Source organism: Anser cygnoides, chromosome 2 (genome assembly GCF_040182565.1).
Source record: "Anser cygnoides isolate HZ-2024a breed goose chromosome 2, Taihu_goose_T2T_genome, whole genome shotgun sequence".
Taxonomy (NCBI): Eukaryota; Metazoa; Chordata; class Aves; order Anseriformes; family Anatidae; genus Anser; species Anser cygnoides.
The window spans coordinates 46614019-46640708 of NC_089874.1; the positions used below are offsets into that span (position 1 = coordinate 46614019).

The 26690-nt window shown below is 42.1% G+C and overlaps 2 protein-coding genes across 4 annotated transcripts; both read right to left on the minus strand.

Annotated features, from left to right (window-relative positions):
* LOC106038357 (C-C chemokine receptor type 5-like) lies at positions 1-25460 on the minus strand. 2 transcript variants are annotated; one of them, XM_066991991.1, is made up of 4 exons: positions 25353-25460; positions 7440-7538; positions 3519-3671; positions 1-2139 (listed from the first exon to the last, which is right to left on the minus strand). In XM_066991991.1, exon 4 carries the CDS (start codon positions 2126-2128, stop codon positions 1058-1060), a length of 1071 nt encoding a protein of 356 aa, XP_066848092.1. In that variant the 5' UTR covers positions 2129-2139; positions 3519-3671; positions 7440-7538; positions 25353-25460; the 3' UTR covers positions 1-1057. The 2 variants fall into 2 exon arrangements, with proteins under 2 accessions (XP_066848092.1, XP_066848091.1); XM_066991990.1 differs by lacking the exon at positions 25353-25460 and adding an exon at positions 13612-14113.
* On the minus strand, positions 16266-25490 carry LOC106038356 (C-C chemokine receptor type 5). Of its 2 annotated transcripts, XM_013184822.3 has the most exons (3): positions 25353-25490; positions 19908-20060; positions 16266-19607 (listed from the first exon to the last, which is right to left on the minus strand). In XM_013184822.3, exon 3 carries the CDS (start codon positions 19594-19596, stop codon positions 18526-18528), a length of 1071 nt encoding a protein of 356 aa, XP_013040276.1. In that variant the 5' UTR covers positions 19597-19607; positions 19908-20060; positions 25353-25490; the 3' UTR covers positions 16266-18525. The 2 variants fall into 2 exon arrangements, with proteins under 2 accessions (XP_013040276.1, XP_013040277.1); XM_013184823.3 differs by lacking the exon at positions 19908-20060 and having other exon boundaries at positions 25353-25485.
* Positions 25491-26690: the final 1200 nt, after the last annotated feature.

A 26690-nucleotide genomic window follows, 5' to 3' on the forward strand; every position in this document is an offset into this window, starting at 1 on the left:
TGTGTGTGTGTTTTGACACCTTAAACGTCTATAGCATATGCTTATCTTTAAAAACATCTGGGTCAACCTTGTTCAAAAAACATTTTCACACCTCTAATGCTGTTGTGTTTTTGCAGCCTCTACACCTGCATTAATGCCACATTGTAAAGTTTTTTTTTTCTTAATGTAGGCCAGAAAAATGGCAAACAAAATAACTCCACTAAGAAGCTAAAAAGCCCTATTAACTAATTGTCTGCACTTGATCTAACCTAGTTAAAGCTCCATGTGTAATACTTTATTTTTGAAATATTGTAAACGTATTGATTTGCTGATCAATGACAGGCTATTGTACTTATTTTAATGCAAGTAGCATATAAAACAGCAGTTGATTGATAGAGCATTCTGTAATATCAAAGTCTTAATTGACTTAGTGACACTTATTTGTGACACTTAATAGTAAAGACTATTATTAGAATAATATGAGGAAAACCCAAAGGGTTAGTACTCAACCATACACAAAGGAAATATACACTATAATACTGGAGTCTTTTCTATATGTATAATATTTTCCCATATCGCTTGTAAAGATTCTTCATCACAGACCTCAGTAATTTAGCATTATTTAGAGAGATATACAACCAGATGGGATTAAGACTGAGTTTAAATGAGTGAGGTGACTTGTGTAAAGTATAGCGAAGAGATGTTTCCAAAGAACCAATATCAATTTCTAACCACGAGTTCATTTCAAATATCGGTTTATGAGCCTGCTAGCTTAAACCCTCAGCTTTATATGTTTTTGGTAGTAAAAAACTATACTACATTCACAAAAAAAAAAAGCAACATGCTTTTTTTTTTTGCTACAGGATCCTACATTACCATATCTAGATAGCTAATTTGATACATCCTTTTCATTTGTGTACAAATATCCATTAGTATGAGCAAATACAAGCTTTGATAGATATGTGTGTCGTGATCTTTTGCAGCTGCTTTGGAGCTAATATCCAGAACAGATTCTCCAGGCTTTTATCACAAGAATTAATTTCACAAAAGTCAATTTCACTTTTTTGCTAGGCACAAATTACAATGCAGCAGAAACTTCTTGTTCTCCAGTAGATTGCGTGTAGGTGGAGCTAGCCCGTTCAGATGGGTCAACATAGAAAACTGGACAGTATTTAGAAAAGTGGGATGCAATTTGCTTTCGGAAAAAGCTATGAAGATATTTTCTAAATTTTTCTCCAGCAAAGGCATAAATCACAGGGTTGATACAACAGTGGATCATTGAAATGGTTTCTGTCACTTGGGTTGCTTTGTGCAGTTGCCCACTGCCTTCACAACTAGTGATGGAAAATGAACCTTGAAAATCACGCAAGAGAATACAAATGTTATATGGTGCCCAGAAGAAAAAGTAGACAATCATGATGATAAAAATAAGCCTGACTGCTTTATGTTTCTTCTCATTCCTACATTGCAGTAATGTCTTAATAATTTGTGTGTAGCTGCAGATCATAATTAACATTGGAATAACAAGTCCCAGGATGTTCATTTTTAAGGTCAGGAATTGCTTCCATACATTTCTCTGATCTGATGGGTAATGAGCACTGCACGTATACCGTGAATTTTCCTTCTGAGTTTTGTGAAATACTATCCCAGGAACAGAGGCAAACATAGCAACAGCCCAAGTGACAATGCTGGTGAGGATGCCATAGGTAACTGTCCTCGCTTTCAAAGCAAACACTGCGTGCACTATGGCCAGATACCTGTCTATGGTTAACAGGATTATGAAAAAGATGCCGCTGTAGAAGCCAAGGAGGTAGACACCTGAGAGAATTCTGCACAACGCTTCCCCAAAAATCCAGTCATGAACAGCATAATAGGCCCAAAAAGGAAGAGAAAATATAAACAGCAAATCAGAAATTGCCAGATTGAGCAGGTAGATGTCAGTCATGCTCTTCAATCTCTTGTATTTTATCAGGATGAGGACAACGAGCATGTTGCCTGTGAGGCCAAATATTACCACCAAAGAATAAAGCGGTGGCAGAAGATTGGCTGCAAAGTGCTTTTCTTCAGTCCCCGTGCACGGTGCTGAATCGCCGTAGTCAAATTCTGTTGTTGTAGCCATGTCAAGGAAGCCCACGGTATCGTTTTCCATGGTGTGTTGGTCTGGAAAGGAAGAGAAGGGTAGTTAACTGCAGGAAACTGCAAGCTTGGCAGTCAGGGGAATGAATGCAGTGGTTTTACCCAGCTGGGCAGCTGAGCTCCACCACAACCGCTCTCTCACTCCCTGTCCTCAAAGCGAAAGGGGGAGAAAATACAATGGAAAGCGCTCGAGGGTTGAGTTAAGGACAGGGAGGTCACCAGCAATTATTGCCACTGGTAAAACAGCCTCAGTGTAGGCAGATTAATATAATTTATTACCTATCACTAGTGGACTAGCAAAGTGAGAAACTAAAAGCAAGCCAAAACCACTTTCCCCCCATCCACCCTCTTCGACCTTCTCCCCCGAGCAGCGCAGGAGAACAGGGACTGGGGGCTGCGGTCAGTCCCTGACGCTTTGTCATCTGCAGCTCCTTCACGGTCACTCTCTGCCCCTGCTCCCCGTGGGGTCCCTCCCACGGGATGCCGTCCTTCCCGAACTGAGCCTGCGGGGGCTGCCCACAGGCAGCAGCTCTTCAAGACCTGCTCCCACATGGCTCCGTACCATGGGGTCCATCCCCCAGGAGCAAACTGCTCCAGCACGGGTCCCCCACAGGTGGGCGGCAGCTCCCCCCAGACCCCCTGCTCCTGCGTGGGCTCCTCTCCACGGGCTGCAGCTCCGGCCCGGGGCCTGCTCCTGCGGGGGCTCTCCATGGGCCGCAGCCTCCTCCAGGCCACATCCACCTGCTCCACCGGGGGCTCCTCCACGGGCTGCAGCGTGGAGATCTGCTCCGTGTGGGACCCATGGGCTGCAGGGGGACAGCCTGCTCCACCAGGGGCCTCTCCACAGGCCGCAGGGGAACTGCTGCTGCGTGCCTGGAGCACGTCCTGCCCTCCTGCTGCACTGACCTTGGGGGCTGCAGGGCTTTTCCTCTCACATTTTCTCACTCCTCTCTCCCAGCTGCTGTCACACAGCAGTTTTTTTCTTTCTTAAATCTGCTCTCCCAGAGGCCTACCCAGCATCGCTCACTGGCTCAGCTCTGGCCAGCAGCGGGTCCCTTTTGGAGCCGGCTGGAGTTGGCTCTGATCTGACATGGGGCAACTGCTGGGCTCTGCTCACAGAAGCCATCCTGCTACCAAGCCCTTGCCACGTAAACCCAATACAGTGAAACACAGTGACAGGACCTGGCCACTTCCTCAATTTGCCAGCCCCTTCTGCAGCCTCACCCAAGGAAGAGGAGGCAGCAGGGAGGTGTAGGTGTAGGCCCACAAGGGCCCTCTGGCACCGGTAAAACCTAAGTGACCACTGCTCGTTCAGGTTAGTCATGGTTTCAAGCCTTGAGGGCTCTGGGAATGGGGTCAGTGGTGGTGTAGAAACGCCCCTTGGCAAGGGGAGCTAAACGTACCCAGCTGGGGAAGCAGCAAGTTGGCGGTGTTGGTCTGCAGGGTGTTGGTCAGGCCGGGTCCATGAAACTGGCCTGGTCTTCAGTAACTCTGGAATAAAAATGTTGTGGAGCCCTGTCTTGTGTGGGCTATGCTGGGCACACTCAGTTGATGACCTGCAGGGAAAATCACAATAGAAAGAACTGGTAGGCGACGCCCTCTCAAATGGTATAAATGGTTTCAGTTGCTGTCAGCATGGCATATAACACCTGCATCTCCTGCAACATTCCTCCTGACAACTTAAAAACCTCCATGGTGCTCAGGGAATAAAGAAGTTTTGATTCCTTGTTTCAGCTGATCTTTTAACAGTCATGATTCAGTAGCTCCGAAGTTTAGGTTGGCTATGTGTCTTTGAGAGAGCACAAAGACAAACAGCAGATATGGCTGTTACTGTGAGGGTGCACTAACAGTTCTTGATGTGTATCTGTTGCTTGATATTGTCCTTCCTCCTTTGTTAGTGACTATTGCCAGTGAGGCGACAGAAATTGAGGAAGTGCAAGGGCTGATTTTGGCTGGGGAGAACAAAAGAATTTCTGCATGTCCTGTGAGGAGCTGGGAATACGATTTTGTGAAGACAGTTGTAAGAGGGACGTAATGTGCTTCCCAGTCACTAAGTGGGGAAATTGATGCATTTGGTAGCCACTCAACTAGAGTTACTTACCATTTGGGAAAATAGCTACACTTTTTATGGGGGGGTGGGGAGGTATCACGATGACTGCTTTCATCAGGCGTTGCATTTTCATGGCAGAACGATGCCTGTTCTCTTGACAAGGCAGCAGACTGCTTCTGAAACAGAAATCTTCAGGTCCTGCGCCTGCCCCTACTTGCTGTGTCATCTCTGACCACTCGCGTAATGCAGTCATGATTGCTCCTTTCCTGTTTGCAGCCTCGCTGTGCACTTTTTTTCCAGTGGAGAGGTAGGCCTGTGTGACTGCAGATGTCTTTTGTAGACACCACATTGTCAAAAACATCACTTCATAGAACTCCCTGCACTCGAGTTCTGCAAGACTAAATGTAGCTGAAGAGCTCAGCCCGTGGTTGGAGTGACACTGAGGCAGGCTGCTGGTCTGCTTTTTTCTAGAAGCTCTCAGTCATCCATTCTGATTTACACTATGTGATATCACTGAAACATCTTGAGTCTAGAGAGAACTGTTTGGGTGAAAGGAGTATTTTCTGTTGTAAGAACAGTTCATTCAAAATGCTAATGTCCTCACCTTATTTTTCATCTAAATGCATAATTTAGCTAAACCTAGGTCTTGGAGAAGGGGCTGGTTGGTAGGTCTTTGTCCACATTCCTGTGACCTTAAAAATGAGGATCTGAGTCTCTCCTGAGCTGCCAGCTTGTTATGGCAATTCTGTTACAGAATAGTGCAGACATGAATCCCTCCAAAAAGGGGGAAGCCTTATTGGAGCAAAGTCTGCACCTTCCAAACAAAAGGACGTATTGCACTTGCAGACCTTCCCCCGTCCCTTCCTCGTTTTCTTCCCCAGTCTGGCTGTTAACTGCTGCCACTGTATCAAGATTGAGAATGCTCATGTTGAGGTATTGCTTTGACATGTAAAGTTTGGAAAAAAGTTTGCTTCTGGAGAACAAGGAATAAAAAAAAATTGGCAAGTTTTAACAAGTTGGGTGCCAGCTTTACCAAGATAAAACTTCTTGGGGAGACAATAAGTGTTGTCAAAATCCTCAAAAACTGTTTTTCAGGCAGTTGTGATGACCTCTGTGAAACAGGTTTTTTCCACAGCCATACTAACTACATTATCATTACGATACTGAGATCATGGTTTTGTTGGTAAAGGAAGTGGCTGTGGCTCAGGTGTATTGACAGTAAATAAGTAGATTTGAAAGTCTCTAAGGGTTTAAATTTTTTAAGTACTTTCAGAAACTTTTCTTTTTTTAAAAAGAAAAAAAAAAACAACAAGCACCTTCGTAAAGGAATTCTTGGTCCAAAGCATTACCTTCTTTATTTCGAAAACATGCCAAGACTTGAGCACTGCACAAATACTTAAGACTCCTTTCATTTTGATCTGTGTTGCATGCCGTAACTATATAAGTCCCTGGTACTGCTTATAGCTAAGTATCCCCATTTCCAGTTTGTCCTTCCACTGTGCACAGGGGCTGTGGGATGAGGGACTGGCTGCACAACCGTGCCAACCCCAGCACGTCCTGGGACCAAGGCCAGTCTGACCCTCCTTGCTAGTCTGGCTAGCAACTGGTAAGAGCATCAGCAGTTGCTGAAAATGAGGAGATTGTCCTGCTGGGCAGAAGCCAGGCGTTGTACAAGTGTGTGTTCTCCTCTCCCATGGTGGAAGGGTTTGAAACCACAGCCCAGAAGAACAGTTGCAACCACAAAGCAGGCAGGAGGCCGCTAACCGCATCAGGGGGCTGGGAGCATGTCCTGCATTCAGCAGCGCTTAGGGGGGGTTATTTCTCAGCCTGTTAACTCTGGATCTTGATCATTTTTACACCTGCATGATGCTCATACATAAACGTGGCTATGAAAAGCAACTGAGTCATAAACCCGGAGTGGGATTTTATAAGTATGTGATTGATTGGTAGGGCTCATGCAAATATTATTGCAAAATGCTATCTCAATATTACTGCAGCAGTTCCTTTCATGGCAGCCCCTTCTTCCTGCTAACTGCCTTCTCAGTGCATTCCCTCCTCTTTCATTCCTCTGCAGTCTTGGAATGAGAACCATATCTTTCCTGTTTCTTATATCTTCCTCCTTTCAACCCCTTTTGCATGCTTAAATTGTGGTCTCCTGTCTGAGTGGTTCTTTCCGCTAACTGAGCCTAGCCTTTGCTTAAGAAGCCTCTCTCTGCAAAAGTATTTATTATGCCGAATTGTGTGTAGTATTCAGTTTATGCTGACAGTGGAAGCTACAGATGCTAATATGGAAAATGGAAAAAGGAACTGCCAAGTGGTTTTGTGCTTAATCCTATAGTCTCACTGTTTTAGGTAATGGTGTTGGCTGCTGTCGGAATGCTTCACTGCATTAACTGACCGGGCTTGCCTACCTAATTAGAAATATCTGACCGGGCCTGTGTTTCCTAATAGTGGGAGAAAAACAAAGATCATCCTGGAAGATCTCTGAAGAAAGAATATTTCAAAAAAAGGTCTGTATTATTTTGAATAGAGCTTAGATACATGCAATACTTCTAGAAACTGCAGTCTCTTGTAAAAATTCTGTTGTTTTGGTTGAAACTACTAGTCATGCAGTTTTCAAGATAAATGCTCTCCATAGGCAAGCTGAGCAAAACTGTATGTCACTGTTTCATACTGAGTTTCAGGTCAGAGCTCTCTGTTTTTAAAGAGACAAAAATTTTATTAAAACTAGTTTCAGTTCATTTGCACCATACTTTAAAATGATAACAATGGAAAAGGTGCAGTGAATGGAGGTAAAATGCTAAGCTATGCTGCACGTAAACAGGTTCCATGAGGCAGAGCATTTAAAATATATCAGATTTTCTGTAAGGGAAATAAGTACTCCTGCACATCCTATAAAGGAAATAAGTACTCTTCACTCAGATAAGATGTTTTATCTTTGCATTCACAGTTTTAAAATCCAAATTTCCATCATGATATATCATCTTCAAATAAAAGAAATGTTCATGTGTAATCTGTTAATCAAAGAGCCATATTCCATTACATTTCATACCCAATCAACCTGTAGAGATTTGTTTCTTCTAGCAGTTCTGTCCTTTAAAAATAGGATATTCCATTTAACATATCCTATTAGTTTCCCCAGGGCATTTTTTAATGTTGAGTACACTGTCAAGATTCAAAAAGTGGTTTTTTTTTTCACCTCAGTCATTAAAGTACCTAAACAACTACTAAATGCAGAGGTGGGGGAAAAAAAAAAAAAGGAAAGATGACTTACCATATATCTCATCGTGCAAGTGATGGCTTGGATCAGTACATCGAGAGTAACGCTTATCCGATTTGTTACTCACTAGAAGAAGGTTGAAAACACCTCTTCCTGCATGAAGAAGGATGTATCAGATTGAAAACTTCTAGCAAGCAAATCTGTTTTCATTTAAAAAAAAAAAATCAAGGAGCAGTTCTCTTTTTTCTAAAAATGGGTCATCAGATGTTACTTTTCTAACTCTGTGAGATGTGCAAAGAGATGTTGAAATTTGTGGAGGATCCTCTTAGGAGCTGAACTCAAGGTTTCACAATCTACAGCTGTAGTTGTAGAAAAAGGTTTTTATATTGTTTTCTTTCTCATTTAACTGACCTCTGAGTCAAAAACAGTTTACATGAAATTCATCCCTTTACATTTCTCTATCGTTTATTTCTTTTATGACATTTGTCCCTTAACAAAAGTGTAGAAATTAGAATACACCTTTATTCATTTATATCCACAAAGTTCCCTGTGCTTTGTGTTGGTTTGCTCTGAGCTGCAGTTCTTATATTTTAGCAGATTTGATATATTCAGTTTTTCTCAAAACTAGTCTTTTGAACTTTGACTTAGTCTGTATAGTGTGTCTGACCTATTAAAACAGCACTATTACTCAATAGAATTAAGCTTCATAAAAGCCTGATAAAATGTGATTTCTTTGTCCTTGTCCACGTATGTCACTGTGGTTGATTCCTGTGACTTTTAGACAGAGTTAAACTAAGTCTGCCCTGTGAGTAGCTGGGTAGCTTTTTGGATCCTTCTTAGACATCAGAGAAACCACACAGGAGGGAGGAACAGGACAGAGAAAGCAAGTGAGAGATGGTGCCTAATCAGATGTCTGAGAACCCCCGAGAGAGAAGACCTGAGTAAATACCTAATAAATTACAAACCCCTGCCTCCCCTTGACATCCTTGACCCTTTCTTTTAAGGTTTCTAGAGTATCTTATCCAATCAACCTCATGAAGACCCTAAAGGGATCTCTTTCCCACACTCGGTCCGTAGTATCCTCAAAAGATTTTAAAATGCTACATGGAAATGTCTTGCTTTGGATGTGTTGTGGTTCAACCCAGACAGCTAAGCACCACACAAACATTCACTTACTCCCCTGCCTCCCACGGTGGGGGAGAATTGAAAAAAAAAGAGCGAAAAACTCATGGGTTGAGATAAAAAAAACTTAATAGGACAGAAAATGAAGGGAAGAAAATAATAATAAAGATAAAAGAATACACAGAACAGGTGATGCACAATGCCATTGCTCACTACTCGCTGACTGATGCCCAGCCAGACACAGAGCAGCGTCAGCCCCCAGACAACTCCCTCCAAGCTGTTATTGCTGAGCACGACCCCATGCGGTATGGGACATGGCTCTGGCCCGTTTGGGCCAGCTGTCCTGGCTGCGTCCCCTCCCAGCTCGTGGTGCACCCGCAGCCTCCTGGCTCCAGGGCGCTATGGGCAGCTGAAACGTCCTTGACTCTGTGTAAGCAGTGCTCTGCAACAACTGAAAGATCGGCGTGTTATCAGCATCACTGTCATCCGAAATCCAGAACCCAGCTCCATACCAGCTACTGGGAAGACAATTAAGTCTATCCCAGCTGAAATCACAGGGCAGGGTGCTGCATTTCCTTCATGGAAGTCAAGGGAATCACAACTTCTGAGTTACATCTCAGACTGGGGGGGAGAGTAAAAAGAGAAAAGCTCAACATGTGTTCCTTTTCAACCCTTCTTTGCTTGAAGGACTGATCGAGGTCTTTATTCCATAAAATTAATATTTTTTTTTCTCTTCCTTCATCACTTTTCCAATGAGCTCTTGGAGGGCTGGTATCTTAGCATCAAAATGAATGGCTGCTGCAGTATATTCTCAGATTATATTCCCAGTACCTTACTTGATATTAGACCCCCTATACAGTCAGTGCAAGGAGCTGCTCTTTAAAATTTTTCCACTACGCCTATATCACGGTCCTAAATTGCTGTCAGACTTGGCTGACTCAAATCATGCTTGAAGATTCCTACATCTCTTCACTGACGAAAAAGAGGGAAAATGGAAGAAAATATATCAGTTCCCTTACTGAAATATGGGAGCGCGTCAGACTGAGCTCAACTTTCAGGCTGTAGTCCATAATCCTGTCCCTGACAGTGGTGACAAAAAGATGCAGGAAACACTGCCTGAGGCAGCAAAGAAATATCTTAACCACATGCAAAATTTCATCCAAGCCTCAGTCACTAGAGGTGGATTTATATTTCTTAGCTTGAACATCTGTTCATTCCAATCCTTTTCTGTTTGATTTCTTACTGTCTAATTAAAAGTAGTAGTAATGGAATGGGGAAGTGGTCAGTTCAGTGTTTTGTCATAACCAGATGGGGGCATGATTTACATGTCCTAAATATGGTGTCACTTTACAGCTCAAGGGAGATCTCAGATCAAAATTGTATGAGCAGACAGCAGCCACCTATATAGCGTGAGTGCATGCTCACCGCCAGACCGTGGCACAGATTTACAGCCACAGCATCACCTCACACCAGGAGGACAAGGTAAGACCACACCAAAGCCTCCTTAGTTCTCCACCAGTGAACCTGTACCTGCACAGCTGCTGCACTTGATCATGTGAGGTGGCGAGCATGGAATGATGAGAGTCCTAGAAAAAAACGTGAAAGGCCATGCCCTGAAAGGAATTTCACTTCACAGTCTTCATCTTCTAATGAGTTGTCTCTCGTTATATAAACAATCTCACTTGTCCAATGATGCTATTTTTTTTTTTACAAGCTCTGGCTATACTGACTATATTTTTGTCACAACATATTAGCACTAGTTTATGCTTTGCTCCTTACATAATCTTTTCCAACATATCTTTAGTACTTTATTGAAATTTGAGAAAAACAGACACTTTAATCATGATTTCTTATAATTCTCAAAAAAGGTATTGTAAAAAATTAAGTTTTCAATGCATAATTTGTAAGCAGTCTACCTATTAAAATTAACAGTCATTTTTAGAACTTATTTTTGAAGTCTGACTCATTGTTTGCCCTGCTTTGTTGTCCCCACTGAGCACTGTCTATTACATGTTACTTAACCTGCTAAGGGCATTAAAACCTTTCGTGATCTCACTCTATATGAAGAAGGGCAACAGTCTCAAACCTGTTGTTGGACTTGTCTGTTTTTCATCAAATTTTTGATTCTGAAATGCACTTTCACAATAATCGTAGGATCATAGAAACGGAACCACTTAGGTTGGAAAAGATCTCTCAGATCATCAAGTCCAAATGCTAGCCTAGCACTGCCAAGTCTACCATTAAACCACGTCCCTCAGCACCACATCTGCACATCTTTTAAATACCCACAGGGATGAGGACTCAATTACTACCCTGAGCAGCCTGTTCTGATGCCTCACAACCCTCACCAGCTGGGCCCTAAAGGTGGACGAGAGGTCCTCCACAGAGAGGTTGAATAGCTATGACACTTGGTGGCCCAAAACCACAGACACACCCTGGCAGTGGGTGGCTGGGCTGAGACTTTATTATCAGTGCCTACAGGAGATGTTCAGTTAGCTCTACACCTACTCCAGATAAACAGGGCTTCTGGAAAGTCAGATTTGATCCCAGATAAGCAGGGCTTCCGGGAACTCAGATTTGATCAGATCTTCTGTGTGGCTGTAGTCCAGGCCCCTCGTGCTGTTCGCCTGCTTCTGGGGCCCTATCTTGGTGTTGTGCTGTTCCTTGATGCTGTTAGGACAATACCTTTTTTTGTCTCCCTCTCCTCTGCCCTGCTTTCCTCAGTAGCTGTCAATGTGCCCCTGCAGGACCTGACTTCCCATCCACTCCAAAGCTCCATCACACCAGCCTGGGACCGGCCATCTTCCTGCTGCATGGCCTCCTCCTCCCTGCTGCCTTCAAACTGCCTCCAGCTAGTGTGCATCAGCACTGAGGTATGGCCAATTCAAGTAGCACATCCATTGCTACAAGTCAGATTTTCTCAGTTTTCCAGTTCTATTCTCAATTCCTTGCCCAGCAACTGTTTGAAAAAGTGCACTGCAGATTGCCATGAGCTACAGATTTTAAGAATCTTCACCTACAGGTGAACCTCATCGAACCTCAGCATTTTACCACAAAACTGAAGCTACTATTCAAAAATAAAAGGAATGGTAAGTGGTTTGGTATGGCTTGGGATGTTACCTATGATGGTTTTACTTGCAGAGACGACTAGGAGTTATGTTTAGTGGCATGACACTCATTTACTTCATAAAGACATTCCTGGAATAGTAGTGGGTTTCATTCCTCACCTGCGGGGCTCAAGCTGATGTACTCTGCAGGTGTGCAGCCATGTACCCCGTCAATTCAAATTGCATTCATCAGTCTCTTCTGTCCAGTGACTTATTGTATCGTTCATCCTGACGGTCATCAGGCTATCACACTAAGGTATCCAGTAACTCAGTAGTATGGCATTTCCACAAGGAGATGCCACCATTTATGAGAAGCCTGCAACTGTCCTGTGTCTGCTAGGACACATAATAGGTGCACACATACCAGTGTGACACACAAATGTCATCAGACAGAATTATGGGTACAGAAATTTGAAAATGCAGCTAATAGACTGCAGAAAAAAAAGACCTACGGCAGAATGGCAGACACCTTTCTTAGAGATACATGATACTACAGTGCATAACACTCTTATCAAAGGCTACAGCTCCAGCAAATGCAGATCATCCTTTCCATCTGCAGGAGAGGTCTAATGAAGATGTGTACACAGACCTGATGCAATTCCTTTTCCATATGTTCCCCCCATCAGACCTCATTGTGTTTCTTGTATCAACAAAATCTGCTTCCAAATTAAATTAGGGTAGCATGAGCGTATATGCCCAGTAATCAGTAAAAGATCAGTGAATTAAATGTTTTTGTTCTTTTTTTGGAGAGGCTGAATAAAGACATCCAAGTAGCAGAAACTACTTAGTTGTTGGGTTGTTTGTTTGTTTGTTTTCTTACCAGCTTTTTTTTTCAGGCTCACAAGTTCTTTTGACTTTCATTTTGTGGTCACTGTTCAATTACACCATCTAAGAAATGAGATAAAGTATATCTAATCTTACCCAAAATTATCAGTGAGGATCCCCCAAATAAAAACTTAACAATGTAAAACTGAAAAGCAGGAAGAAGGAAGTCAGCAAAATTCTTAAGAGAAAAGGCCCTTACACTTGTTAGATGTAAACTTTTGAGGAAAATGGGGACAAACATTACGTACCAAATTCTGCCATGGACTTCTGCTATGGAGACTAGTAAACAGAAGAACCACAATACTTTACCCATTTCACAAATTAGAGGAAGCTGGATTAAAATAAATAAATAAAATAAAATAAAATAAAATAAAATAAAATAAAATAAAATAAAATAAAATAAAATAAAAAACCTCTAGGAGACACAAGCATTTTTAATCTGGATTACTGCTTCTTCGCAATGTTGTTTATTGGCAGTGAAATCAAGGTAGGTTTTTTTGTTGTTGTTTTGTGTTTTTTTTTCCTAATACTAATCTGTTTTCTGTTTGTTTCTCTATTATAAATCTTGAAATTATTAATTGCAGCACATACTAATTTAATTGCTATGGTATTATTTTTGTTTGGGCTTTCCCTGAGTTGCTGTTGCTGATCTAGCTATGCTTCCTGATATAGCAAGGAAGAGAACATTGCTTCCTTCTACTGTTTTTATCCAGACTTCTGATGTGTTCCACCCTAGTTTACATTAAAAATAAATTAATTAATTAATTAATTAATTAATTAAATTAAAAAGTAGTGCAGTAGATTTTACTTTTTGGTCATAGCTATACATCCCAAAAATTTTCAGCAGAGAACCCCATTTTTACACAGCCTTTTAATTCTCACATTTTGCTGCTTCCAGTTGCATTTACAGTACATAAATTCTCTGTCTAGAGGTGCTGTTTGTGGCTAGCTAAACTGCGAGCCAGGAGTACTCCTCAGTACGCATGTATGTCCTGGACCTTTGGTCAGCCAGGCTGGGAAGATCACACACCAAATTTCTTCTCAGTGAAAACCAGGTCACAGAAAGAATGGAGAGAATCGGTGCAATGACAAGGTATACACCAGGAATCAGAAAACACTTCAGAATGCCAAAGATTAGCATATAATTATATATAGTCTATAATCATGCATACCTCATGGTAGTGTCCCAGGAAGTAATGTCCAGGTGACTTCTTCACTCCCATCCACTTGGTTTCCACTGCATTCAAAAAATCTGGTATTGGGATGGGTTGTGTTGCTATTGTTGTATGCTGATTGTCCTGCTGGCACAACCTTGTAGACAATTCTGCAAAGGTGACTGCCACTTGAAGGTTGGTGCAGTTTTGCATATCAGCCTGTGTATCTGCTACTGCCACCCTCCTCCAGTTCAGTGGTGGGCCCCACCTTCCAGGATCAGTCATTGCAGACTTAAAACACTCAAACTGAGATTACTGTCACTGTCATGGTAATTAAAAAACTGCTCAGCTATTATACAAACTTTTCCCAACCATGCCATTTTCAGAATGATATACAGCTCCTAATAGGCAAGCATCACCAGAATGTGGGTACAAAGCAATGCCTTTGACTCTTATTTCTAGGCAAACATCCTTACTTGTTTTGGCCTAGCTAATTGTTGTTTGTATTCTCAATGCACCAGAATTTACTGGTTTGTTTTTATTTCCCCTGCTGTCTTACTTTTTTTTTCTATACTGTACAAAGATGCAGTCCTTCTCAGGTCACAGTAACCACAGTAGCCACTGGAAGGTCAGTAGGTACCAGCAGTTGAAAACAGCTGTAAAACTAAACTTCAAAATGCAGCAGTATCCATCTGCTGTGCTGTTTAACCTAATCAGCATCATGTCATTCACCTGTCACTTCATTTCTTTCTTTTTTGTTAACTTGAACAAGATGCTGTATGAATTTATCATTATGTTCTTTGCATTTAGCCCTGTTATAATTTTCACTGGAAGAAGTGATATTTATTTTGGAGCTTCTTAACTGAAAGTCCCTGTTATTTGCCTAAATCTTTTAACATTCTGAATACGTTGAAGTATTTGTACTCTGATCTTCCTGTTATTCCTGGCTATTACTTTATTAGGCTCCGTTAAGACTAATAAAGTCATCCTCACAATTTTTGCCACTACTTTTCCATATTTGTCCATTTTCATTTACTTCTCTTCCTTTACACTCCATTTACCTTTATTTTATGTAAGATATGTACACATAAGGTCACAGTTGGGTTATCAAATAAGAAAGTCATAAAACAGGAACACCCCCATGCACTGGTTACCAGAAGTTTCACTGCTTCTGTTTGCCACAGACCAACCAATGCCAGTGGTAATAAATCCGGTGGTTGGTTCTGAGTACTGCTTAGCACTCACTGATACCATATATGCACTTTTTCTACATTTCCTTTTGCCCTTTAGGAAGTCTGCCAGTGGCCTGACAGTCAGCACAATTACCTTTTGCTGTGTGGGGAATTCCTCCCCACGTGCTTCTGAATGTGTGGCAGCAGCATGTCCCAGCAGAAAAGTTGGGATCTGTCCTGTCCCGTACCTAACTAATCTGTTTGATTGGGTTGGGGGCTGTGCGCAGATATTTGTCAAAGACACATGGAGATCCCTTTCATAAGCATGCCATGTGGAATATAACACCCAGTCGACATGCTATCTCGTAAGAAGTTCGGTGCCAAATGTTTTGAACTTCTAACAATTTCCGTATAGCGGTTCTACATTTGTTTTAAATCAACATTTTACTTCTCGCGTTCACAGGGTCTTGAATCTTTCGTTTTCTGGTGCTACTTGCACATTCTCTCAAATGCTTGCTTTTTTCCCCCTCAATATGTCCCCAGAGAGGGTCGGATGCCTCCCAAGCACTTGCAGTGGTTTTTCCTTGAGTCAGTTTCTTTGCTGTAATTATAGTCCTACGGTGCCCTGCCATTTTCTTAACTTACTTCTAGTTCATCACACAGTTCCTGAATCTCTGCCTGCTTCTCTAGCTCTTACGTACATATTGCATCATTATCTCAATGCTTTTCCCTGCAGATCTTGAGTTATGGAATATTTGTGTCAAAATGTCTGTGTATTTTGTACACAAAAATTCTCCCCACCTCTCTGCCAAGGTGATTTGCCCTCTTTCACAGAGCCTGGGATCTTGTTAAACCTTCCCCATGGGTAGCTCCGTCCTGCTGGGGCCAGACTGCTTGAAGTCTTGCTACCTTATGTTGGAGCTACCTGGCCTGCAGCTACACCATGCTGCAGCCCCACCTGACTTGTTAAGATGCACAATCTGCAATAAAGCTACCTACAGCATATTAATGCCTTGCTTGTCTCATTGCAAAGCTGCAGTGAAGACCTATTCTGACTGACACAGAATCATCCTGCCAGGGCACATAACGTAACAATAAGTTGATCCTGTTGGGTTGGGTTTCATTTGTTTTCCTGTCAAGAAAAAAGTGCCATCTTCTAGTTCTTTCCTTTATTCCTCCCCTTTTCCTATTTATAACTGACACAGCCCTGTTTCTCCTACCTGGCAGATCTCACCCATCTAAAATATGTGCCCCCAGACTTTTCCCAAAGCCCATTGTAATGTGCTCTTCTCAAGCTTCCTGGGGGATAAAAGCCATGCCAGTACAGTAGCTTCTGGACTGTGCAGACTGTTCTCTGCTTGGTTGGTGTGGTTTGCTTCACTTCAAAGTGTAGTATTGCGAGGGTTAAAATCCATCATTGCATCTTTTTTCTACCTTCATTCTGAGAGCAGAGATGATGTCCTTTTGCCTACAAGAAGAACATGGGCTACAAGGTGTACCTCACTTTTCAGACACAGATTTTATTAGTTTCACTTCATTAACACAAAAATAGGAAGGAACATAATTCCAACAAGACAAGAATTTAAAGTTCTATGATTCTATGAAAATAAAGCACAGCATTAGAAATACCATGGCTACAGCAGGATTTGTATCACACTGATCTAATTTATACTTTAACATTAAAAAGGTGCTTTCACTTTTGTGCAGTAAAATGTACAAAAGAAAGGAAAAATAATATTTCCAATTAAGAAAGTTTACTGTGAGCATAGTTTTTGGTCTTTCCTTTGTATATCTGTGGCTATTAACCTCACGGGGGAGCAGTCAGAATGTGATGGCTGGTAGGACCATAGCTAACTAATAGAAGCAGTGCCGTGATGTAACAGGGCTAAAAAGGGAAGAGTATTCACACCACACAGCTCAGCCATCTGATTTCTAAATTAAGAAGCTGGTATTTTCAGGTTCCTTTTCAGTCAGACAGGTTGTCTCCCCCAGAGGCCATTTAAATCATGTCTGCTTCTGACACAAGTATCTCTTTTTCCCTATTCTCCACTGAAGGATCTCGAAGAGATTTGCTGTCAATGTAGGCATCTGTCACATGCCTAATGTTAAGTGGTGTGGAGTCCCTTCTTCCATCCTTGTGTTGCCTGGAGGTTAGTCGAACCTGTCCTTGCAGATTTCTGTGAGCAAGGCCTTGCTTGCATGCATGAATAGTGTCCCTCGAAGCAAATGGGAACAAAGCAGAACTGTTCACTTGCATAAGGAGTGTTCACCTGCACTTCCTTACAGTTTAAAGCAACGCCTTAAAGTTAGTATCATGTCCTAGAATACCACTTTCTTTTTCAGGAAAATTCCCAATAATGGCATGAATGTATGGCCATAGGACACCAGTGAGTAATGGTCTCAAGTCTTCAGTAAGGGTGCAGTCCTGATTGCAGCACCAGAGGCAATGAATGCTATTCTCCTGGGAAGGCAAGGAGTTGTATCTCCTCTACAGTTGGTTGCTTTTGTAGTTCCAAGGTTGCTGTCTTCCTAGAAGTGTTTCCCAAATAGCAGACTTGCTGTGTATGTCCAGGATGTGTTTGTAGCATGCCGGAGCCTATCCTGACATGCTTTCTGCATCTGTCACACAAAATCTGCCTCTACACATGTGATATATATGTCCAGAACTAGGGAGGCCTCCACTCAGTACTGAGTTCATGGTCTCCAAAATCCTCCAGAGGGTCCTGATATTTTCATACAGAATCTTGCACAGCAAATACCAAGGTGATTTTAATTCTGTCCTTGCAGATCTTTGCTGATGTACCTTTATTGGATAAGTGCTGATTTCCTCGGAGGAATATATGTTAGAAACAAATTCATGTTTTTTTGGGGGGGCGCAACATTGACTTCTTTGCAGTCAGTAAAATTGGTGTGTGCAGTTACTAGTAAAACTGCACCCACAAAAGTCACGTTACCCATTAAACCCACTTTGGAAAATGTTGTCAACTGAACACTGATATGGTTGGCATAAAATTAAAGACCTAAAATAAAAACACTAAACCTTAGCCTACAGTAAAAAGGATTACATTTAAAAACAACTACACTATTAACTATCAATAAATCCATGGGTTAAATGGCTACAGCAAGATAAAAGTCAGTCAACTCCCATCAGAGGAGAGATGTTTTCTTGTTATATCTCATATTCATCCTTTTCGTGGAAACATCTCTTATTCATGCAGGGAACATAAGGGAATGAGGAGTGAAATGAAGAAGACTGAAAGCCTCCACTACCAAATGGCTGGCTATGTTGCAGAAAGAATACTGTCACTTCCAAAAGCGATCAGGATTTTAGGTGTTTGCTTAATGCTATATAGTGAACAGGCACATCAATCCTCAAAGCTTCCTCCTGATCTTATATTGTTCACATAGCTGCAAATGCTTCTTGCAAGATGATTTATTACTCCTTAGTTTCTTCAACATTATATTCCCCACGGTAAACCTCATGAGCATTTGTTCATTGGACAGAACTTGGTTCAACCACCAGAATAAAACTATTCTGGGCCCCATTCAAATCTTGATGTGATCCACCTATGGTATTAACAATTATTGGAAAAATGGTAGATTCTGTTAGTTTAAGAACAAAAAAAAAATATGTAATCCATGGGATTAACCACAAAAATTGAGGCTCATGCAGTTTTTAGTAGTGCTTGACATAAAGTTCTTCAATAATGTCATGCAGTTTTTAACGCAGATATTTACTAGCTAGTCTTTTGATGTATTTTTACAGTCCAGTGGAGATGTCATGTTCTGCAGTGGATGGTGTGAATGTGGAATTAACTCTTTCTAATTTTTCACGATAAAGAGATGGACATTTTTTGCAGAGGTGAGCTGCAACATGCTTTCGGAAAAAGTTGTAAAGATATTTTCTAAATTTTTCTCCAACAAATGCATAGATCACAGGATTGATACAGCAGTGGATCATTGAAATTGTTTCTGTCACTTGGATTGCTTTCTCCAGTTTACTTTGGATTTCACAATCTGTGTCAAAAAATGAAGTTTGAAATGTATGCAGAAAAGAAGCAATATGAAATGGTGTCCAGAAGATGAAGTAAAAAATCATGATCACAAAAATAAGTCTGACAGCCTTTTGTTTTTTCTCATTCCTACATCCCAATAATGTTTTTAGAATTTGAGAGTAACTGAAAATCATAATGAACATTGGAATGATAAGTCCCAGGATGTTCATCTTTAAAATGTAGGAGTACTTCCAATTTATTGAGCCATCACTTGGATAATGAGCACTGCATGTATACCGTGAATTTTCCTTCTGAGTTTTGTGAAATACTATCCCAGGAACAGAGGCAAACATAGCAACAGCCCAGGTGACAATGCTGGTGAGGATGCCATAGGTAACTGTCCTCGCTTTCAAAGCAAACACTGCGTGCACTATGGCCAGATATCTGTCTATGGTTAACAGGATTATGAAAAAGATGCCGCTGTAGAAGCCAAGGAGGTAGACACCTGAGAGAATTCTGCACAACGCTTCCCCAAAAATCCAGTCATGAACAGCATAATAGGCCCAAAAAGGAAGAGAAAATATAAACAGCAAATCAGAAATTGCCAGATTGAGCAGGTAGATGTCAGTCATGCTCTTCAATCTCTTGTATTTTATCAGGATGAGGACAACGAGCATGTTGCCTGTGAGGCCAAATATTACCACCAAAGAATAAAGCGGTGGCAGAAGATTGGCTGCAAAGTGCTTTTCTTCAGTCCCCGTGCACGGTGCTGAATCGCCGTAGTCAAATTCTGTTGTTGTAGCCATGTCAAGGAAGCCCACGGTATCGTTTTCCATGGTGTGTTGGTCTGGAAAGGAAGAGAAGGGTGGTTAACTGCAGGAAACTCCAGGCTTGGCAGTCAGGGGAATGAAACACAGTGACAGGACCTGGTCACCTCCTCAGTTTGCCAGCCCCTTCTGCAGCCTCACCCAAGGAAGAGGAGGCAGCACGGACATGTAGGCGTAGGCCCACAAGGGCTCTCTGGCACTGGCAAAACCTAAGTGACCACTGCTTGTTCAGGTTTGTCACGGCTTCGAGCCTTGAGGGCTCTGGGAATGGGGTCAGTGGTGGTGTAGAAACGCCCCTTGGCAAGGGGAGCTAAACGTACCCAGCTGGGGAAGCAGCAAGTTGGCGGTGTTGGTCTGCAGGGTGTTGATCAGGCCAGGGTCATGAAAATGGCCTGGTATTAGGTATCTTTGGAACAAAAATGTTGTGGAGCCCTGTCTTGTGCGGGCTATGCTGGGCACGCTCAGCTGATGACCTGCAGGGAATAAAAAGAACTGGTAGGCAACACCTTCTCAAATGGCATAAATGGTTTCAGTTACTGTCAGCATGGCATATAGACCAACTGCCACAAGAAAGTAAAAAATTACAGTGCTGTGAATTTTTAATTGTCTCAGGATTTGATTTAAACCTCTGTTCAGGCTTTTACTGACATAATGCCCTTGGTCAAATGATTTCCTTGATTCCGTACTTTATCGAAGTCACAGTTCTGACGATCAATATGTGATGTGGCAACTTCACAACAGGTGCAGCACAGTAATTGAGGAAGTGCAAGGGCTGCCCAAAATCTCTGTCCCTCTGATTTGGGCTGGGGGACTGTGGGAGGGAGGGAGCTCCCCTGAGACGGAGGAGTCCCAGACTAGGAGGTAAGTGGTACAACAGAGCTGTGGAAGTCCTTGGCCACTTCTGTTACAGTGCAAGCAGGTAAAGGCATGAGACTTGGATGCCACCAAACCCTGCCACCACACCTTCCCCTTTTCCCAAATCCCTGGTAGGCCTGGGAGCCAGATGCTGAAGCGTAGGTTTGTGTAATTTGGTCTCTGAAAAGCTGAGGAGAAATGTCTTCTCACAGGCTCCTGGAGAAAACAAAAGAATTTCTGCATGTCCTGTGAGGAGCTGGGAATAGGGTTTTGTGAAGACAGGTGTAAGAGGGACGTAATGTGCTTCCCAGTCACTAAGTGGGGAAATTGATGCATTTGGTAGCCACTCAACTAGAGTTATTTGCCATTTGGGAAAATAGCTACACTTTTTATGGGGGGGGCGGGGAGGTATCACGATGACTGCTTTCATCAGGCGTTGCATTTTCATGGCAGAACGATGCCTGTTCTCTTGACAAGGCAGTAGACTGCTTCTGAAACAGAAATCTTCAGGTCCTGCGCCTGCCCCTACTTGCTGTGTCATCTCTGACCACTCGCGTAATGCAGTCGTGATTGCTCCTTTCCTGTTTGCAGCCTCGCTGTGCACTTTTTTTCCAGTGGAGAGGTAGGCCTGTGTGACTGCAGATGTCTTTTGCAGAGACCACTTGTGAAAACCATCACTTCAGTCTCTCTGCACTCGAGTTCTGCAAGACTAAATGTAGCTGAAGAGCTCAGCCTGTGGTTGGAGTGACTCTGAGGCAGGCTGCTGGTCTGCTTTTTGGTTGAAGCTCAGTTTAATTACTGTAGTCGTCCATTTTGAGCTGTGGCTTTTGTAATCTAGTTTGGAACTTAGTTTGAGATGTAAAAACATCTGAATATAATTGTGGGAGTAATAGAACTGAAGGTAACTGGTTCTCTTGTGATTTGTCTTTGTTGTCCAAGTCTTACCTTCTCAGATGGGTTGACCCTGGCCAACAAGCAGCTAAACCCCTATCCAGTCACTCACTCACACACCCCACAGTGGGACAGGGGAGAGAATCAGAAGGCCAAAAGTGAGAAAAACTTGTCAATCAAGATAAAGACAGTTTAATATGTGAAGGAAACAAAATGTAAAAAGAGGTGATGCATTTGCCACCTCCCACTAAACAGACCGATGCACAACAAGCCTTGCAGCAATACCTGCTTTGAAAAAACTCCAACACAGTTTTATTGCTGAGCACAGTGTTATATGACAAGGCACATATTTTGGTTCACCCATCCCAGCTATAGTCATAAATCCAAAACACAGCGCTGTATGAACTGCTGTGAAGAAAAGTAGCTCCATCCCAGCCAGACCCAGTACAGCTACCCACTGCCAAAATGCAGCTCCTTCCCTGTACAATTTATATTCATGCTGCCCAGAAATACAGCATGTGCTGTGGTTATTTTGCTTTCTGTCTATGACCTGACGGGAAATCTCTGAGCTTTTGCACAGGATAGAAGTCAGATCCACCTCTTCTCAACAAGCATAAAACATGAAAATGTTTTCTGAAATGCTTTCTAAAATATGCTTTATCCTTTGCACACAAGCAAAGTTAATCACCAAGAGCTCCTGAAAACTGATCTTGCTAACAAATTATATTGGAACAAGTTGTTTGTATTTCATTCCTGTTTCATTTATCTTTAACCATTTTTCCAGTTTCCATTTTCATGCAGAAAGGAATGTCTTCTCTAGAAGCTGTAGCCCTTGACAAGAAGTCTGGCTTTGGCTCTGAAATGATTAGGTCACGAGCCTTCAGAAATGGGTGTGTTAGCAAAGGCCTCTCGAGTTTTATCTCTGTTCTTGTGCTGTGAGTATAAACAGTCTTCTTCTGATTCTGATTTGGGGACTTGTGATTGTTTGGCTTATTTCTTCTGAAATTACAAATATTCAGGAAGTCTTAAGGATAAGGATTTTCATTTGCAGGGCATTCTTGCTAGCTCGATGGACTGCATGAGGCCATCACTGTCCCACTATCCTGCTCACACCACAGTGAACTGACTCACAGTTTCAGAGTAGTTTTGTTTGTTAACAGAAATTCTAGACAATTTCTGCCAAAGCGGGCAAACAAGTCAAACGTAAGCTTGAAATCTAAGAGAAGGGGTATTTTCTTTTCAGTTCCCTCTAAAGCATCTAAATACACTAGTAGTCCAATAAGAGGCCACTCTTGCTTCCCCTTAGAGGGCTGGTTATGTTCTGAGTCTCCAAGAAGTTTGATACACTGAAGTGTGACCAAGCCTTCGTCCAAGTACCTGCTCCCTGTGAAACAGATGTAAGTGAGGCAGCCACAACAATTTGCTCCAAGTCTGCCAGACTGCCTGTGGCTATAACAGCACATTCTGGGGCCTTATTTTATTAGGCCCACTCTCCCACTGGCTATACACCCAATAATATACCCTTGTGATGGCAATCCCAATACCTACTGCCAGTCTTCATAGCTCTTGTCAGAGATTCTTGTAATGAGGATGTATCTTTAAATCATGTCTTTCAGACTGTTGTACTTGGGCATTTGGGCTGCTTCGAGAGAAGCCTTGCTAGCTCTTGAGTATTAGCTGTTATCTCTACACTATCACCTTCTGCTACAGGAATGTCTAGGTGCTGGTATGATTATCAGGCATTTCCATTCAAGCTCAGAGGGCCGCTGCCCTGCCACACTGATTCATTTGGGGATGGCAGTCATCACAGCTCGCTGAGCCTGCTGTGCCCTGAGTGGGATTTGGACAGGGTTTCCTCACTGAAGTCATAACTAATAGAGGAACATCAGCACATGAATGGAGCCACTTATCTCAAAGCTGAATGGCCCTCAAATTCCCTTTCCCTTTCTAGGGCCCAAGACAAGGTTTCTCTTTTCAAAGCACTACTCCTTGCTCCCCTCCTTTTCACAAATGGCAGTTTGTCACACAGAAAAAGAAATAACTTAATGACTTGTGATCAGCTTAAAAGTATGTCAGCAGTATCGAGGGCACTTCGTGAAGAGAGAGAATTGTGTTGTAGCACAGATTAAAACCAGAACCTAAATGAAGAAAAATAATACTCTATATCCAGATATCAGAGCGAGCATTGTAAGAGAGATGACCATTGTTTCCTGCTAGCAGCTCTATCCATTTAATATTGCCTTGGTCTTTCCAGAAGGAGTCTCTGGACAGGCAAAACTGCAGAGTAGTCCATGTGTGGACCAGAGATACCTTGGGAAGCAAGCGTTTGTTCACACTTTTCTTGAGTTACCAAGAAAGCTGAAGGAAAAGGTAGAAGTACAAACTAAATGCTATTTGTAAGACTCTGAGCTGATACTTTCCCTCAAACACATCTTGGCATGTGATAGAAACCACGGGATTTATTTCCAGGATATCACTGGGGAAAGACAGTCCCTTCCAAAATTAAACCTCACTTTGGAAACCTCTTCCTCTAACAGCTGAGCATTAGACACTTCTTCCCTTTGGAGCTGCTTGCCTGCTACCTGATTAATTTTTCCATTCCTGCAGAACTTTCAAGCTAAAAATATGTTTTGGGCTGGAAAAAACAGACTCAATTCTCTGTGAATGCTCAGGATCCAATTGTTTCCATTCCCCGTAAAAAACAGAAAGGCACACGTGAAAATTCTGAGCTCTTCTGCAGTTAGTTCAGCGGTTGCAAGACAAAAGAAGTGGGTGTTTTTATCTAAATAAATGTACAGTGAAGGAGTAGCGTGAGCACTCAAAATAAGCAATCTGAGAAAGAGAAACTGAGACAGATATTACATGTTTTCGACTAAGTCATGACTATCTGTGTAAGAGGGCTTTTTTATAGTGCAGGCTAAGTCCTATGCTAGTATTTCTGTTCAGATTGTTTTCCAGTATCTCTGCTTAAACTGATTCAAATAAGATGTTGAATTCAGAGAAATTCAAACAGCCATTGAAGTCACAACCATTCTGAGGACGAACAGGAGTATAAAAAAGAAAAATAGTCTGGAGTGGAGATTTCCAACGTATGTCATAGGATCACGGTCATCCTGCCCTCCCATGTTACTGCTGTAAAGGACACCACACAGAGAGGTTCAAGCCCTCTGCACAGGTGGTTATCAGCTGTTCCTGTCAAATGACAGTAGAATTCTCCCACAAAAGCAATTGCTGCTACAGCCGTATATTTAATATACTGAAGGAAATAAATATATATATATATATTCTTACACTATTGTAGCTTTTTTGCTGATGACCAAGTAGCAAGTCTCATTTATCAAGGCAGAGGCGTGAGTGGCAAAATTTCAGAAAAGTACTGATGAATTTTATTCATGTAAAACTTCATTGAAAGGTAACTGCAAGCTACTGGCTGGCCATAACACTGGTATCTGTAGTTGAGAGATAGAGTACAGACTTTCTGCTTGCTCAGAGACATCACATTAAAAGAGGAAACAATCCCAAAGAACCCTTCATAAAGTGATAATGATAAAACACCTTTAGTATGTTAAATTCTCAGATAATACAAAGAAACTGTGAATACTGTGATAGGATACTGATGAAGGATATCTGCCATCTGCACCTGATAGAACATGATGTGGCTTAGATTTCAAAAGACTAGATTAAGTGTGAAGGATTTGACGTCTGATCAGTTTATATCCCTAGAGGAATACATTTTCAAGCTACTGACCTCCCAGAACAGTTTCAAAACCAAGATCCAGGACATTTCTAGAAAATAATTTTCTCCACCATTTGTCCAGTTCAATTCTCTTACACTTCAAAACTCTTACACTTAGCCTTATCCTGAGCTGTAAGCTGGTTACAAGACCCAATTGCTACTAAAGACAGTACCTCTGGCAGTTCTGCTCCCACTGTCATTAGACACGTAGGCTTGCCCACACAACAAATTTGAATCTGTATTTACACATTCACATATAAGAGAAAAATAATGAGCTACTCACTGATTTATCAAGCTTGTTTTATCAGACCGTGTCGCCTTCGTCTTTGTGAACAAACATATAGTTAAACCCTTTATCTGAAAATAGGAAACGGCACTTCCTGTGTGATCTATTGCAAAACATTACAAGAATCAAGGGCACAGTTCTTCTTTCTGAAAATTATCAGTTTCCAACCCGAGTTCTGAACAGAGGGATGAAGTGGGTGTGTACTTGTTCTGCCCCTGCTGAAATTCAGTGGCTAAACTATTCATTTCTCTACAGGGTTAAGACTAGGTGGTTAAATTCAATAAAATCATGTTCTCAGGACAGCAAGTATTTGCAGCTGCTCTAGACGCTTCTGCAGCTCAACAGAGAGTGGTATGAAATATCTGGCATACAGAATGTGTGATTTTAAAATTATATTCAAGTCTCCAAAATGACTGTTGAAACAACCCCACCAAGTTATACTTCATTCATGTAGTCTCTTACTGACTTCTGCGTAATTTCTACATGGTTCTCAGTTCTCCCGTTTGTCATCTTTGGTGAGAAAGAACCTGTAAGCAAAATTAAGATACATTTATACCATACATGTCATGTTAGACAGCATCACGCTTGCCTCTTGTGAGTCTTCTGAAGAGAAACAAGTCAGGGCCTTGTGCCGGCACACACCTCCTCGAGCTAGGTAGGTCAGGCAGAGCACGGTGGTGATGGAACTACCTTCCCTCCAGTTGTGAGACCAGCTCATGCAGTCCGCACCACACTGTCCTGTGGGATGCATACCCGCCCTCGAACACACATTGTGTGGTTTTTGGAAAGTCACTTGTAATGATTTGTGGTTCTCGGAGGCTGTCGTGTGAGGAGGGCTGGAACCTGCAGCTCGTTCCCTTTTTGATGTGGTGGCATTGCAGCAATTGAAAAGCAGTAGGAAGATTGAAAGCAATAGGAAGAAAGAGATAGGAATCGGTAATGCTTCAAAGGCAGGACAGGAAGTATAGCTGACTGCACAGGCTGTCATCATGGATTTTCTTTTGAAACATTTGTTTTACCAATGCCATTGGTACACCTACATCAGCAGTCTCCAGCTGCTGGAGTGACGGATGATGCCTGTGTAGGGAACCATTAAAAACCAGGACTGATGAATATTATGTCCACTCATCTGCCCCCTGAGGGGTCCTTTTAAGCTGTCATTGCAATTTATAGCAAAACTACATTTTGCATTTTGCAGCTATTTAGCAGCAGCAGTTGACCATTCTCTCTGCTGGGTGGCTTCCTGCAGTATTCCTCAAAGAGTGTAAGGCTGGATTTTGCCAAAATTATAGCCGGATTTTGTCATTTCCTAGAAAATCTATGTGGAGTTTCACT

Bases quoted from the DNA above. Each gene is read 5' to 3' on its own strand.
- LOC106038357 (XM_066991991.1), bottom strand. From the start codon at position 2,128: ATGGAAAACGATACCGTGGGCTTCCTTGACATGGCTACAACAACAGAA.
- LOC106038356 (XM_013184822.3), bottom strand. From the start codon at position 19,596: ATGGAAAACGATACCGTGGGCTTCCTTGACATGGCTACAACAACAGAA.